The sequence below is a fragment of the Canis aureus genome, chromosome 32, assembly GCF_053574225.1.
Source record: "Canis aureus isolate CA01 chromosome 32, VMU_Caureus_v.1.0, whole genome shotgun sequence".
Lineage (NCBI taxonomy): Eukaryota > Metazoa > Chordata > Mammalia > Carnivora > Canidae > Canis > Canis aureus.
In genome coordinates this window covers 13,357,569-13,373,104 of record NC_135642.1, presented here as the reverse complement: position 1 = coordinate 13,373,104, position 15,536 = coordinate 13,357,569, and the positions used below count along the sequence as shown (strand labels likewise).

Here is a 15,536-nt window from a genome sequence, read left to right as displayed (position 1 = left end):
AAAAACTTGATTAAGAAATGGGCAAAGAGGGTGCCCAGGTGGCTCAGTAAGTTAAGCATCTGACTTTGGCTCAGGTCACGATCTTGGAGTCCTAGGATTGAGCCCCACATCTTTATATGACAACTCCCCTTTACTCTCTTCCCCCAGCCCCTGGAATCCACCTATTACTTTCCATCTCTATGAATTTGACTACTCTAGATACTTCGTCTAAGTAGAAACTTAAAGGATTTGTTTTTTTGTGGCTGGCTTAGGCTTATTTCATGTACCGTAATATCCTCAAGATTCATCTGTGTTGTAACAGGTGTCATATTTTCCTTCTTTTTTAAAGCTGAATAATATTCTATTGTATGTATATACCATATTTTGCTTATTCATTCACCTGTCTATGAACATTTGGGCTCTATCTTTTGACTATTCTGAAGAATGCTGCTATGAATTGGGGTGTACAAATATTTCTTCAAGATTCTACTTTCAATTCTTTTAAGTATATATTCAGAAGTGGAATTGCTGGATTATATGGTAATATATTTTTAGTTTTTTAGGAACTGCCATACTATTTTCCATAGCGGCTGCACCATTTTTGCACTTCTACCAACAATGCACAAGGGTTTCAATATCTCCATTTCCTTGCCAACACTTGTTACTTTCTGTTTTAATTAATTAATTTATTTATTTATTTATTTATTTTTATTTTTTATTTTTTATTTTGAGAGGGAGGGGCAGAGGAGAGGAAGAGAGAGAAAATCTTAAGCAGGCTCCATGTCTAGTACAGAGTCCACCATTTGGCTTCATCTCATGACCCGAGATCATGACCTGAGCCAAAATCAAGAGTCAGATGCTGAACTTACTGAGTCACCCAGGCACAGGTATTTTCCATCAGCCCTCACTCAAAAGGACATCACAGGGCAGCCTCAGTGGCTCAGCGGTTTAGCACCACCTTCAGCCCAGGGTGTGATCCTGGAGAGCCGGAATCCAGTCCCATGTTGGGCTCCCCGGATGGGGCCTGCTTCTCCCTCTGCCTGTGTCTCTGCCATTCTCTCTGTGTGTCTCTCATGAATAAATAAATAAAATCTTAAAAAAAAAAAAAAAAAAAAAAAGGACATCACATAAGGGTGTGAATACCAGGAGGTAGGAATCATTGAGGGCCACCTTAGAGGGAGGTGACCCTACCACAACATTCTTTTTCAAAAATTAATTGACTACATATGTTTGGGTTCATTTCTACGCTATTTTGTTTCATTGACCTGTTTATTTTTCCATATACTAGTGCAATGCTGCCTTGATTTCTTGGCTCTATAGTCAGTCTTGAGGTCAAAATGACTTTTTTTTTTTTTTTTAATTTCTAAGCTGCCTTTTTTTTTTTTTTTTTTTTTTTTTATGATAGAGAGAGAGAGGCAGAGACACAGGCAGAGGGAGAAACAGACTCCATGCACCGGGAGCCCGACGTGGGACTCGATCCCGGGTCTCCAGGATCACGCCCTGGGCCAAAGGCAGGCGCTAAACTGCTGCGCCACCCAGGGATCCCTCAAAATGACTTTTCTTAAGTAATCTTTACACCCAATGCAAGGCTCAAACTCACAACCCCAAGATTAAGAGTCAGATGCGGGGATCCTTGGGTGGCTCAGGGGTTGGTTTGGCACCTGCCTTTGGCTCAGGCCGTGATCCTGGAGACCGGGGATCGAGTCCCACTTTGGGCTCCCTGCATGGAGCCTGCTTCTCCCTCTGCCTCTCTCCCTGTCTTTCATAAATAAATAAATAAAATCTTTAAAAAAAAAAAAAAAAAAGAGTCAGATGCTCTATCAACTGAGCCAGCCAGGCCCCCTTTTCAAAATTGTTTTGACTGTTTTAGTTCCTTTGTATTTTCACATACATTTTAGAATCTGCTGGTCAATTTCTAAGAAACCTTGTCCCCCCAGTATTTTAATTGGAATTGAATTGGCTGCATAGATCAATCATTAAATACCTTATTCAACAATAAGTAATACCTTAATTATATGGTCTTCCAATCCTTTAATATGTAGTCACAAAACAGACATCCTACGAAGGACAAATCTTTGGAACATACAAAGAACCCCTCATAACTCAATAATAACAAGAAGAGCAACACAATATTGTTTTAGATGGGCAAAAGCCAGGCAGCCCGGGTGCCTCAGCGGTTTAGCACCGCCTTCAGCCCAGGGCGTGATCCTGGAGACCCGGGATCAAGTCCCACATCAGGCTCCCTGCATGGGGCCTGCTTCTCCCTCTGCCTGTGTCTCTGCCTCTCTCTCTCCCCTCTCTGTGTTTCTCATGAATAAATAAATAAAATCTTTAAAAAAAAAAAAAAAAAAGATGGGCAAAAGCCTTAAACTGACACTTAACAAAAAAATCTATAAATGGCTAATAAGCACTATTATTATGCAAAATACGATTATCATTGAAGTACAAATTAAGATGACAAGAGACGCTGCTCATACTCCCCAGAATGTCTAAAATTAGGAAGACTTGACAATAAGTGTTGACTGGATTTGGAGCAACTGAAACTCTCATACACTGCTGCTGGCAGTATAAAATGGTACAATCCTTTGGAAACTAGTTTGACAACTTCTTAAATTTTAACATATACCAGGGTGCCTGACTGGCTCAGTTGGTAGAGCATGTAGCTCTTAATCTTGGGGTCATGAGTTTAACCCCCACATTGGACCGAAAGGTTGCTTTAAAAAAACTAAATAAAAATTTTTTAACATATATCTACTCTATGACCCAGAAATTCAACTTCTAGGTATTACTCAAGAGAAATGAAAACATATATCTTCAAAAGAAATGTCTGAGAATTTTTATACCAACTTTATTCATAACAAACAAAAACTAGAAATAACCCAAGTGTCTATCAACAGAAAAATGGATAAACTGATTGCTTATCAATGAACTATTACTCAACAATAAAAAAGAGTGAACTACTGAAATATACAACATGGTAGAACCTCAAAACACATGTTGAACAAAAGAAGCCAGATATATGACAATCCACACTGTATGATTCTGTTTATATGACATTCTAGAACCAACAAAACTAATCTATGATATGCTAGTATAAAGATGGCCCAAATTCTTGCCATTATCCTCACTGAAAAGTGAGATTGATTTCTCCACCTCTTTGAATTTGGGCTGGCTTTGTGACTGCTTCTTTTTTTTTTTTTTTTTTTTTTTTTTTTTGAGAGAAAGAGAGAGGGAGAAAGAGAGAACACGAGTGGGAGGGAGAGAGAACATCTTAAAAAAGCTCCATCTCAGCACAGAGCCCAACATGGGGCTCACTCTCATAACCCTGAGATCATGACCTGAGCTGAAACCAAGAGTCAGTGGCTTAACTGACTGAGCCACCCAGGTGCCCCATGACTGCTTTGACCTATAGAATATGGCAGGAGTGATGCTGTACCAGTTTGGGGTCCAGCCTTTAAAAGGACTAGCAGCTTCTACTTCCCCCTTCTTGGAACCCATGCTGTGAGGAAGTCCAAACATCATGAGGAAGAAAAACAAAGTCTCTTAGGGGCAGTTCTAGCTGCACTCCCAGCCAAGGGCCAATCCCAACTTGCCAGCATGTGAGTGAGTCATCTTGGAAGTGGATTCTCCAGCCTCATTCAGACTATCTTAGCTGATGTCACAGAAAGCAGAGACAAATTGATTCCACAAAACCCTAAGTTGCAACATCAGTTAGCCAATAAAGGGTTTTTATTGTTTTAAGTCACTAGGTTTGGGGATGTTTTACACATCAATAAATAACCAAAACAGATAGAAATAGAAAAATCATATCAACAGTTGCCTTGCGGAAGAGGTAGGATCAATTGTAAAACACAGGTGGATTTTCAGGAATGATGGAAATGTTCTATATCTTGATTGGTGTAGCAGTTATAAGGATATATACATTTATCAAATTTTTGGAACCATAGACTTGAAATCTACAAATTATAATGTATTTATTTTATACCTAATGAAGTTATATAAAAAAAAAACTTTTTTTTTTAATTCTTTTTTTATTTATTTATGATAGTCACAGAGAGAGAGAGAGAGGCAGAAACACAAGCAGAGGGAGAAGCAGGCTCCATGCTCCGGGAGCCCGATGTGGGATTTGATCCCGGGTCTCCAGGATCTTGCCCTGGGCCAAAGGCAGGCGCCAAACCGCTGCGCCACCCAGGGATCCCCCCAAAAAAACTTTAAAAAACAACAACAACAACAAAATAACTTTGGTGACTCTATTAACTAGAATATAAAGACAGATCCTCAGCTTGCTTGGAGACTCTTCACAAGGGAGCCCCAGCCTGAATTTCCAGTATATTCCTTTCCCACCCTTTACACTAAAGTTAAACAAAATGATTTGCAGTTCCATATGGGCCCAGGCTTCTTTGGGTTATTCTGTCTTCCTGGCTCATCACTCCTGATCTCAGGCTGCCAAAGTCCCAGTCATTCTGTGAAACCCACCTTTACCCATCCATGTGCTGAGAGAATCTTAGTCACCACCTACTCTTGCTCAAAGAATATTTTGTGAATACTTCTATTATAATACTGACTACAGGGCAGCCCAGGTGGCTCAGCGGTTTAGCGCTGCCTTCAGCCCAGGGTGTGATCCTGGGAACCCGGGACCAAGTCCCCCATCAGGCTCCCTGCATGGAGCCTGCTTCTCCTTCTGCCTGTGTCTCTGCCTCTCTCTCAATCTCTCTCTCTCTCTCTCTCTGTGTGTGTCTCATGAATAAATAAATAAATAATCTTTAAAAAAAATACTACATCCTGGTGTAAGTTTTTGTTTACGTGTTTTTCTACTAAGCTCTAACTTCCTTCAAGAAAGAGACAACCTCTGATTCATTTTTATGTCACCATAATCTAAGTACTGGGCAGGTAATAAACACTCAGCACATGATGAATGAATTATTATACATTAGCCAGGAGCTCCTTTTGGTCTTGTCATTATTTTACTCATCTTTTCCAGTCTTCTATGGTATAGGTGTCTCTTGAGTCTCCATCCACTGCCATCCTCCATTACCTGCTTTTCTCTCCCTCTTTCTCACACCCCTTTGGAAGTCTCTAAAGGCTCTTCTAATGTCATGGCTGCAATCATTTCCTTCACTACAGATATTTCTAAAATTCAGTCATAATCAGTAACTGTTTACTGAGCATGAAGGATCTACAAAAGAATCCAGAGGACTTGAGAATTTGAAGGGTCTTGAACGTTGGAGAAAAGAGAGAGAAGGGGGATCCCTGGGTGGCGCAGCGGTTTAGCGCCTGCCTTTGGCCCAGGGCGCGATCCTGGAGACCCGGGATCAAATCCCACATCGGGCTCCTGGTGCATGGAGCCTGCTTCTCCCTCTGCCTGTGTCTCTGCCTCTCTCTCTCTCTGTGTGACTATCATAAATAAATAAAAATTAAAAAAAAAAAAAGAGAGAGAGAAGGAATCAAGTATCTTCAAGAAACTGATCCTGTGTACCTTAGAGAATGAGGAAGCATTATTAAATGGCTAAGTATGAAGGAGGAATTGGTATGAGGAGAAAAATAAAGATTTTTGTCTTAGCCATATGCTATTACATTCGAGCAAAACAGTGCTATAAATGGAGATACAGAATTTTATTCATTTTGAATGTCTCTCCTTCCCCTCCCCCCAAAAATATAGTTTTTGCCTTCATGAGACTTATTGAGGTAACCGACATAAATCAAAGAATGATTTAAATAAATATAAAATTGCAATTTATAATAAATATTGCAAAGAGGTACATATTGCTATGAAATGTATATAGCAGGAGGAATTGACCTGCTCAAGGAAGTTAGCACTGATTCCTGAAGAAAGAAGTTGACTAGGGGTGGGAGGGAACAGGTTCTAAGCAAAGGAATAGTATGTATAAAAGCCTATAGCACAGAGACAGAAAGCAGGTTAGTGATTGCCAAGAGGGAAGGAGGAGAGGGAGTGCCTGTTAATGGGCATAGAGTTTCTTTTGAGGTGATGAAAATGTTCTGAGATGAAATACTGATGATGATTGCACAACTGTATGAATACATTGAAATCCACTGAATTGTATACTTTGAAAGAGTGAATGTTATGGTATGTGAATTACATCTCAGTATTAAAAAGAGAAAGAGATTACAATAAGGATAAAGATGAGCACAAGTTAAATGCCACCAGTATCAAAAATCCTACATCAAAGGGGTCACGGTAACTTCAAGAAACTAAAAGAAGGTCAGCCTGGCCAAAACACAGTGAGAGTAAGCATGATGCACGAGGAGACTACAAAATACCAAGAATGATGAAGGAGCTACACTTAGAGAAATAATTGTAAGGCATGAGACTATGATCATGATCAAAGAGTAAGAGTATAGAGACAGATCAAGAGGTTGCACGTTGATCCTCTCCCCAAGTCCACGCTGAGGAGCCTAAAGACAGAAATGGAACGTGTAAAAGGCATCAGACAGTGAGGCCACAGGGGAGGAAAAGCAGCAGCACAACAGACTTGCACACAGGCCAAGAGAAGAGACAATTCCTCAGAGCAGATGATGGTCAGCAATACTGACCACTGCAAAGGAGCAAGAGGATGGAAATCGAGAGTAGTCCTCTTGAGTCTGGACATGAGTGACCAACGACATAGCCATGTGAGAGTGGGTGTAGAAGGAGCCAGATGGTGGAGGAAGAAGAAGAGGATGTGTCAGGAAGATATGGAGGCATACCGGATTTGTCAGTGAAAGGAGGAGGAAAAAGGGGACTGCAGCTTAAGGAGAGTGGGGTCAGAGGGAGCCCTTTTTCAAAGTAGGAGAGACCTGAGCCTGTCTGAGAAAGAGAAAGTTGAGGCAAGGAAAAAGGAATCCATTTAAGATGTGAGGGAGAGGGGTGCCTGGGTGGCTCAGTGGTTGAGCATCTGCCCTTGGCTCAGGTCGTGATCCCAGGGTCCTGGGCTCAAGTCCCATATCAAGTCCCTGTGTCTCTGTGTCTCTCATGAATAAATAAATAAAATCTTTTAAAAAATAAAATAAAATGTGAGGGAGAAAAGAATTCACTCAACAAGTCCCCTTGAGGAGATAGGAAACGACGGACTCCAGTCACAGGTGGAAGGCACATTCTTCCTTACTCTGAGGTAAGGACGGAGAGTGAGAACATTTTTCTTTTAAGATTTTATTTAGAGGGATCCCTGGGTGGCGCAGCGGTTTGGCGCCTGCCTTTGGCCCGGGGCTGATCCTGGAGACCCGGGATCGAATCCCACATCAGGCTCCCGGTGCATGGAGCCTGCTTCTCCCTCTGCCTGTGTCTCTGCCTCTCTGTCTCTCTCTGTGTGACTATCATGAATAAATAAATAAAATCTTTAAAAAAAAAAAAAAAAAAGATTTTATTTAGGGATCCCTGGGTGGCGCAGCGGTCTGGTGCCTGCCTTTGGCCCAGGGCGCGATCCTGGAGACCCGGGATCGAATCCCACATCGGGCTCCCGGTGCATGGAGCCTGCTTCTCCCTCTGCCTATGTCTCTGCCTCTCTGCCTCTCTCTCTCTCTCTGTGACTATCATAAATAAATAAAAATTAAAAAAAAAAGATTTTATTTATTTATTCATGAGAGACACACACACAGAGGCAGAGACATAGGCAGAGGGAGAAGCAGGCTCCCTGCAGGGAGCCGGATGTGGGACCTGATCTCGACCCCAGGATCATGACCTGAGCCAAAGGCAGCCGCTCAACCACCGAGCCACCCAGGCATCCTAATAGCACTTTTTTTTGTAGGGAGTGGAGCTTGGATGGGGTGGGCAGCATTGGCCTCTGTCTTCTCAGGAATATTAAGAGCTACCATTTACTAGGCAGTCACCATTGCACTGGCCTAAACAAATCTTATATGTTAATGTGTATCATGCACACAGCGACTTCATAAGGTGGGTTCTGTTGTTATCCTCTCTTCCAGGTGCAGAAAAAGTCACCGAGGAGTGAAGTAACTTTAACAACTTGACTAAGATAATAAATAGCAGAGCTTGTATTTCTTCCCATGAGGTGTGGAGGGAGGAGGGCAGTTCGCCAAGATTAAAAGAGGAAGCGGTGAGGAAGGAAGGAAAAAGGGAAATTGGGGACTTGAAGAATATAAGAAAGTTTACAAGAGCCAGGGTGAAAAATTTGCTACTGAGGGCGCTGTTAAAGTCAGACCTCTGAGCAGTAGGTGCTTATTTTCTCCTGCAAAACAGAACCTTACCCCGTGAAGATTCCACAACCAAGATTTGTGTAATTCCTCACTCAGTTGTGGGTGATTCAGCCTCTCCTTTCGAGTTCCTGGGCCCTGGGTCTGCCCTTGGGACAGGAGTCCCCCAGTAAAGCTGAAGATGACAGGAAACTGTCCTGTCAGAGCTGGGGCCTGAAGCCACCCCCACACCTGGGTGGTTTTCCTGAATCCCGGAAAGTGCACATTTGATATCGCCATGAGAACGGGGGTCTCCGTAGGCCCTGTCTTTCAGGGAAGATTTTCTAATTTGAAGTGAGTCAAACAGGAAAAGAGAATTTCTTGCTGAGATTCTTCCTGTAGCCCTTATCATAGGTAACTAAACCTGCTTTTTCAAAACCGAATCTCAATTTGCTAAAAACTTTTTATATGTTCCATAATTATTTACATCACCAAGGAAACAGAAGACTTTACAAGAAGCCAAACTGTCTCTATTCTCTTCCTCAAATGTCAGTGGTGTGTTGGCAAAGATTCTCACAGCAGTGAGAACAGAAAAGCAGCAACACGAAAAAGCCAGAAAACCTCCTCATATAGAGACATCAATCAAAAAATGCCACAACCCAAATTTTATTTCACAGAAAGGCAAACTGGATTCAAAAGAGTTTCCAGGCAAATTTGCATTGTTGCCATTACTTCCTCCAGCAACGTGCGTCAGTGTTTTTTCACATCCAAACGCTGTGAAGAGCCAGCGACTTCTTCGTAATCATTCCCCTGACGTACGGGCCTTCCCACCCTTCGAGATTCCAGGTCGCCTGCGCGGGCTGAGCTAGCTTGATGAGGTCTCACGGCTGGGCCGGATCAACAGCGGCACAAGCACACCACAAGGCCGGCAGCCCGGCAGCCCGGATGTCCAGCGGCGCCACCGGGCGGGACTCCCGCTCAGCTACCACGACCGAGAGGGCCCTTGTTCCCGAGCCGCGAACGAGGAGCAAACAGAGCGCAGAACGGAACCGGGTTTGAGGATGTGTCATGTGAGTCCGCCCACGGACAACTCTGGGAACTGTTCCTGAAATGGGAGGAGGCTGTCATCACCTCTCCCTCGGTAGCACCATGTGCCACAGAAATCATTTTCGTTTTGGAAGTGCCTTTGAGACGCTGTCTCCCTCCCCGCTCCCCTCCCCCCGCTCCGGGAGCTACCTTGAGGCTCACCTCAGCGCTCGCTGGCGGGGGAGGGAGTGGAGACGCGGTACGAGCCCCAGGGGCCGGGCGCCCCCTCAGCCCCTCAGCCCCTCAGCCCCTCGGCCCCGCCGCAGCTCTGGGGCGGCCGCGCTCCCCGGCTCCTCCCGGCGGACACCGAGCGAAGACGAACTCCTCGGCGCGAGGGGGAAGCGCTAAACCGCGGGCCGCAGGGACTCCCGCGGGCCGGGTCCAAGGGGCTCATGGGTACGTCGGACCTACTCGGTTCTTGGTGGACCGACGCGAGACTGACGAGTGGCAACATCTAGTCCTTTGCTGGGACGGGAAGCCTACAGCTCCTCTAACTGTACCTCGTGAAGGCTCAGGCCAGGAAAGATCGCCGGCGCCTGACACTAAGGCTGACCCGGTTTAGACCGTCAAGACCACTCCGTTAACAACTCACCCTGGTTATCCAGCCACAGTCCTGGGGCTCCTCCCCTACCAGCAAATACTGGCTCGAAATGGAAGAGAAGGCAGTGTTCTAACTACTAATTGTTTCTAATCAGAGATAGATGTTATGCATCCTCACAGACTGAGGATGACTTGTGATCATGCCGTTCAAACTTCATGTCTTTTCCAGAAGATTCTATATTGTCCTGAACACTGAGACATGCAGATTACAAAAGGCTGTCTTTCCCCTGTTACTTTTGCTGCCGGACAGGCCAAAACTCTCTTTTTGGGTGTTAACATCATATTGAATTCCCTCTTAATTTTCCCTATTAACTACATAGATTTTGACTTTACATTTCTACCAGAAATCAGCTCTTCTTTTCTCTGTTACTTTGTTCTACTGTCCTGCTGGTTTAGAGTAATTTCACTACAATTATATGGAAAGCCATCCTTGCTACTCCATCGTTTATTTCTGTAGAAGTTTCATGTTCATGACCCTAACACACATATACACACACTCAAAATTTACATGGAGTCCAGATGTTCTGGGCCCAAGCAGACTTACTCTAAATGGGTATGCAGAGTCTGAATCCGTAGCTCTTGGGGAATTTGGCCCTAGAATGAATACCTGCTTACCTGAATGGAGAGCAAAGCTGTGAGTTGTAAAGATGCAAGGTGGACCATTGTCCTAGAGCCAAAAACAAGGCCAACTGAGAAGAGAGACTTCATGTCAACCCCAGTGATCCACTAGTGGTTCAAAGTTCTCATTAACATTTCTTGCTGACTTGGGAGATAGTGAAATTCTGAAAACATACCAATAGCACCCTTCCTGACGATCAGAATGAGGGATTGGAAGCTTATGTGTAGGGAAACCAACTTGGTCCTAATTGCAATACTTGTGTTGTAATTTGCGATATGCAAAACATTTTATGAGAGCTGATCTGATCTTTGCAGCATTCTAGTGAAAAGGCCAGAGAAAGTGTTCTTGAGTCGAGAGTGTCCACAAAAGAGGACACAAAGCAGAATGAGTGGAAAATTTCAAGAAAGAAAGAGATAAAGTGAACTGTCTTCAGAGACCTATTGACATCTCCACCTTGGTGATACAGGGGACCCTCTGCCTATATGGGGGTACAAGAGTGCAGCAAAGAATGCCTCTTGGCTTGGCTAATCTCCCCAGTTCTGAACTCCCAGGCATGTTGCAGAAGAAACCCGGGAAGTTAGCCCATAGCTCTTTCCAGAGCTGGGGACCATGGAAACACTGGGCTTTATCATAGATTAGAACTGCAAGCTTCCTTCCTTATTTCCTAAGCATATTTCATGGGTCATTATAAAATGTTACCCCGGAATTCAGATTAATATTGTTATGAGCAGAACTCTGCCCTTCTGCCTTTCCGTCCCGTCCTCACATTCCCAATTTTTTTGTGCTTCCGCTGCTGTTGCTGTTTGCCTTTTTCTCCTCCCTCAGCATCACTCACTTCCGCTCCCTCTTCTGCATGAGTCTTTCTCTCCCCACTCCTCCTCCTCACTGTTTTCCTCCTGTGCTCCTGGAGGAACCAAACAGCTCCACTGTAAGGACTCAGAAACCCAAGGAAGAGCCTGTGGCTCACTGACCTGGTGAGTGGAAGACATCACAGGATAGCACACTGATATCCTAGGGCCAATCAACCTGGGTTGGGCTGGAGTTCCCCTGCTGTCCTATTGGCAGCAACTCCAGGGAGTCCAGATGGTCCTAGAAAAATCTCTGGTCCTGTGATAGAAAGGCAGGATTAATTTTAAACCCCTAGAAACGTAGAATTGGAATCAGGTTGAATCTGGGACCCGTGATAGATTGAACATAACCTAAATCTACAGGATGTCCAATGTGGCCTCACTCAAGGGTCAGGAGACCCCAGGATAATGCTGGTGGGAGGAACGTCAGTGCTAGAACCAAAGACTGAGAGGGACATAGGCCACCTCTGGATAATAGGAATGGGAAAAGCCCAGAAACTTCCTGTCGGAAAGGAATATGGTTCAGGATAAGTTCCTCTACTCCCAGGGACCTCAGGAAGAGACAGTGCTGGGCTGAACACATCTTCTGCATACTTCTACTCTTGCATGGTGCCAAATTGCTGTCCTGAGGCCATTACAACAGAGATGAGCACATGCACACATCTCCTTGTAGAGAAAGATGCCCTTTCTGGCATTGGGAACCAATTATATTCTCATTTAGCATTTATTTTAAAGTATTATAAAAGGTAACACTGTGGCCTTATGGAGTCCATGTTCCACTTCCTCACCCCAACCGAGTGGTTGCAGCTAAAAAAAGGGATTGCAGCAGTGAATGGCCAGGACTGAGGGCCATGAGCCCCACCTGAGTCGTGTGAGTCACCAACCTTGAGGGTGGAACAGAGGAACTGCCAGAACAGCTTAGACAAGAGAATCTAAAAGACAAACAGGGAGAAGGCTTTTTTCTTTAACCCAACTAAAAATGACAGTAGAAGTATCTGGGATCCCTAAAGACAAACAACATGGTCAGGTCTGCTTTTCCCTCTCACTCTGCCTAGTGCTTCCCCCTTCTTGTGAGCTCGCTCTCTCACTCTCTCTCTCTGTGTCTTATTTGACAGGTATTAATATTTAATAATATCTTTTTTTAAAAATCCAGATAAGGGGCACCTGAATGGCTCAGTTGGATAAGCATCCAACTCTCGAACTCAGCTCAGGTCTTGATCTGGGGGTCTTGGGTTCAAGTCCCATAGTGGGCTCCATGCTGGGCACTCACAGCTGGATCAGTCTTCCTGGGGCTTTTGTGTGCTCAGGGAAAGCTCTGCCCATGGAGAAAGGCCAACAGTTTGAACATAGATAAGAGCTAGAACAAGATCTAAATGAGAATAGGCTCTCTCTCTCTCTCTCTCTCTCTCTCGCTCTCTCTCTCTCTGAGACCTTTTTTAATTCAGAATAATCCTCTATGTGTATTCCTATGTGCATACTTCTCCCTTTTGACCATATAGCATTTGCTTTAAAATAATAATTCTGGGACGCCTGGGTGGCTCAGTGGTTAAGCAGCCCCTCGGCTCAGGGCATGATCCTGGAGTCCTGGGATCGAGTCCCATGTCGGGCTCCCTGCATGGAGCCTGCTTCTCCCTCTGCCTGTCTCTGCTTCTCTCTCTGTGTGTCTCTCATGAATAAATAAATAAAAATAAAAATAAAAATAAAAATAAAAAACAATGATTCTCAAGGGGGTAGAGGGTGAGGAGAAGGCAGAGCAGATTCCTTGGGTAGACCGGAAATTAACAGGTAGTGGGCATTCACAGTTTATAAGATTACTCAGCTGACTGTGATATGTTCCTCCCTCCACCTCTTTGAGAACCACTGCACAAGAAGTCACCGAGAGAAGAAAAGAAAGCAAGCTGCTTTGTGGGGGGTCAGTGTGCCTTCTGTTGGCCCACTCAGAGCGGTAGCAAAGGGAATGTAGTTTAAATTATGATCATATCAATGGTGCATCCAATCTGGAATTATCTCAAGCTCTTTTTCATGCTGCTGTAACAGAATATCATAGACTGTGTGCACCATAAACAGCAGAAATTTATTTCTCACAGTTTTGGAGGCTGAGGGTCCATGGTCAAGGCACCAACAGATTTAGTGTCTGGTGAGCACTCACTTCCTGATTCATAGAGAGTCATCTTCTTACTGTGTTCTCATATGCTGGAAGGATCAAGGGAGCTCCCTGGAGTCCCTTTTATAGGCACGTTAATTCCATTTATAAGGGTTCCACCCTCATGACCAAATCACTTACCAAAGGTTGTGAATTACATTTCAACATAGGAATTTTGAGGAAATACGATCACCCTTCAATCAATCTCAAAACCATTTTAGCATCATCCCCAGGAATTCCATGTTATTTAAGATATGAGTACCTTACAGGGAGATAGTATGATCCAAACTAAATTTTCTCTCCTCTAAAATTAGAAGGATTTTTGTTGTTGTTGTTGTTGTTGTTGTTGTTTTTACTTTTTAAAACCAGAACGTTTATTTTGACTAATCATTGAAATCCTTAAGATGAACTGGATGCTGCAACAGCTGCCCTCTTGGGCCTAGGTGTCATTCCTTCACGGAATCCATGCCTGAATCTGCGGTATACAATTTTTAGGTGCCTCATTCGACCAGTCCCAGTGGTATTCCGTCTTTTAGCCTTGGCACTCCAGTTATACTTTCTCTTCCACTTGGCAGGGTAGCCACACTTGCCGCAGGTGGACCTCTGTAGGTGGTAGGCCTTAGAGCCACAGCGGCGGCACAACGTGTGCGTCTTATAGCGACGCTTTCTGAACGACGACGTCCCCTTCGTCATCTTGTTTTCGCGGCAGACCCCCTAGAAGGATTATTATATTAAAAAAAAAAAAAAAAGAAAAGAAAAAGAAAAAAGGCAGCCCCGGTGACGCAGCAGTTTAGCGCCACCTGCAGCCCGGGGCGTGATCGGGAGACCCGGGATCGAGTCCCACGTCGGGCTCCCTGCATGGAGCCTGCTTCTCCCTCTGCCTGTGTCTCTGCCTCTCTCTCTCTCTCTCTCTCTCTCCCTCTGTGTCTCTATTAATAAATAAATAAATAATCTTAAAAAAAAAAGTAGTAGATTTGTCCTTGATTCATTAGTTCAGGTAGCCAACAAGTATTTGTTCAAGACTCTACTAGTTCTCTATTTCTGCTACAACAAATCACCAGAAATTTAGTGGTTTAAAACAACACACTTTTGGGGCACCTGGCTGGATCAGTCAGTAGAGTGTGTGACCCTTGATCTCCGGGTTGTGAGTTTGAGCCCCACAGTGGGTATGGAAATTACCTTAAAATAAATAAATGAATAAACTCTAAAATAAAATACCACTTTCATTATCTACAGTTCTGGAGGTCAGAAGTCCAGACTGTGTCTCACTGGGGCCAAAGTCAATGTCTTGGCAGTGCGACTTTCTTGGAGGCTCCAGCAGAGAGTCTGGTTCCTGGTATTTTCCAGTTTCTAAAGGCTGCCCACATTGCTTTGCTCATGGCCCCTTCCATCTTCCAAGCCATGTATAGCAAAGTCAGAGAGTACATTTCACATCATTTCTGATTTTCCCTCTTCTGCCTCCCTCTTCTACCCCCACAGATTCTCTTATAATCCAGAATAATATGCCCATATCCAGGTAGTTGATTAGCTAACGTAATTCCATTTGCAACCTTAATTCCCCTTCGGTATGTTACCTAACATATTCACTGGTTCCAGAAAGGTGAAATGAACTGTCCAGGTTCACACCTCTAGTCATTGGCAGAGGTGGGACTGGAACTAAATCTGTGTGAACTCTACAACCTGTGCTCTAACTTCCAGCGTCTTCCTGTAGTACATCCTCCACACTCCACCAAGGCAGCCTGCGCTCCAGGTACAAGGATGGTGTCCCCAAACTGCCATGTCCACTCTCACAACCACATCTCTAAATGACCTATTCTAAAGCCACTACTTCTGAGGAGCCTTCCTGTCCCCTTCTCTCACAAATCCTTGCATCTTCCTGGGGGCTCACAGCTCTACAGATCACTTTCAAGAGAGCAGTTGTCTGTGTGTTTTATGGTGGTATGTTATGGGTCACCTTCTTTCACTGGATTCTTATCTCTCCAAGTGTGGGAGTCTTTCTCTTTCTTTCTTTCTTTCTTTCTTTCTTTCTTTCTTTCTTTCTTTTTTTTCTTTTTTTTTTTTTTTTTAAGATTTTATTTATTTATTCATGAGAGACACAGAGAGAGAGGCAGAGACACAGGCAGAGGGAGAAATAGGC

The 15,536-nt window shown here is 44.1% G+C and overlaps 1 protein-coding gene and 1 long non-coding RNA gene across 2 annotated transcripts; both read right to left on the bottom strand.

Moving 5' to 3' along the window:
* Positions 1 to 8,753: 8,753 nt before the first annotated feature.
* LOC144303049 (uncharacterized) lies at positions 8,754 to 10,090 on the bottom strand. The gene is made up of 2 exons (XR_013370086.1): positions 9,352 to 10,090; positions 8,754 to 9,208 (listed from the first exon to the last, which is right to left on the bottom strand). It is a non-coding gene; the product is annotated as an uncharacterized LOC144303049 (long non-coding RNA).
* Positions 10,091 to 13,707: 3,617 nt separating this feature from the next.
* On the bottom strand, positions 13,708 to 14,112 carry LOC144303048 (large ribosomal subunit protein eL37-like). Its single transcript, XM_077880712.1, has one exon. The coding sequence runs from the start codon at positions 14,090 to 14,092 to the stop codon at positions 13,799 to 13,801; it is 294 nt and encodes a 97-aa protein (XP_077736838.1). The 5' UTR covers positions 14,093 to 14,112; the 3' UTR covers positions 13,708 to 13,798.
* Positions 14,113 to 15,536: the final 1,424 nt, after the last annotated feature.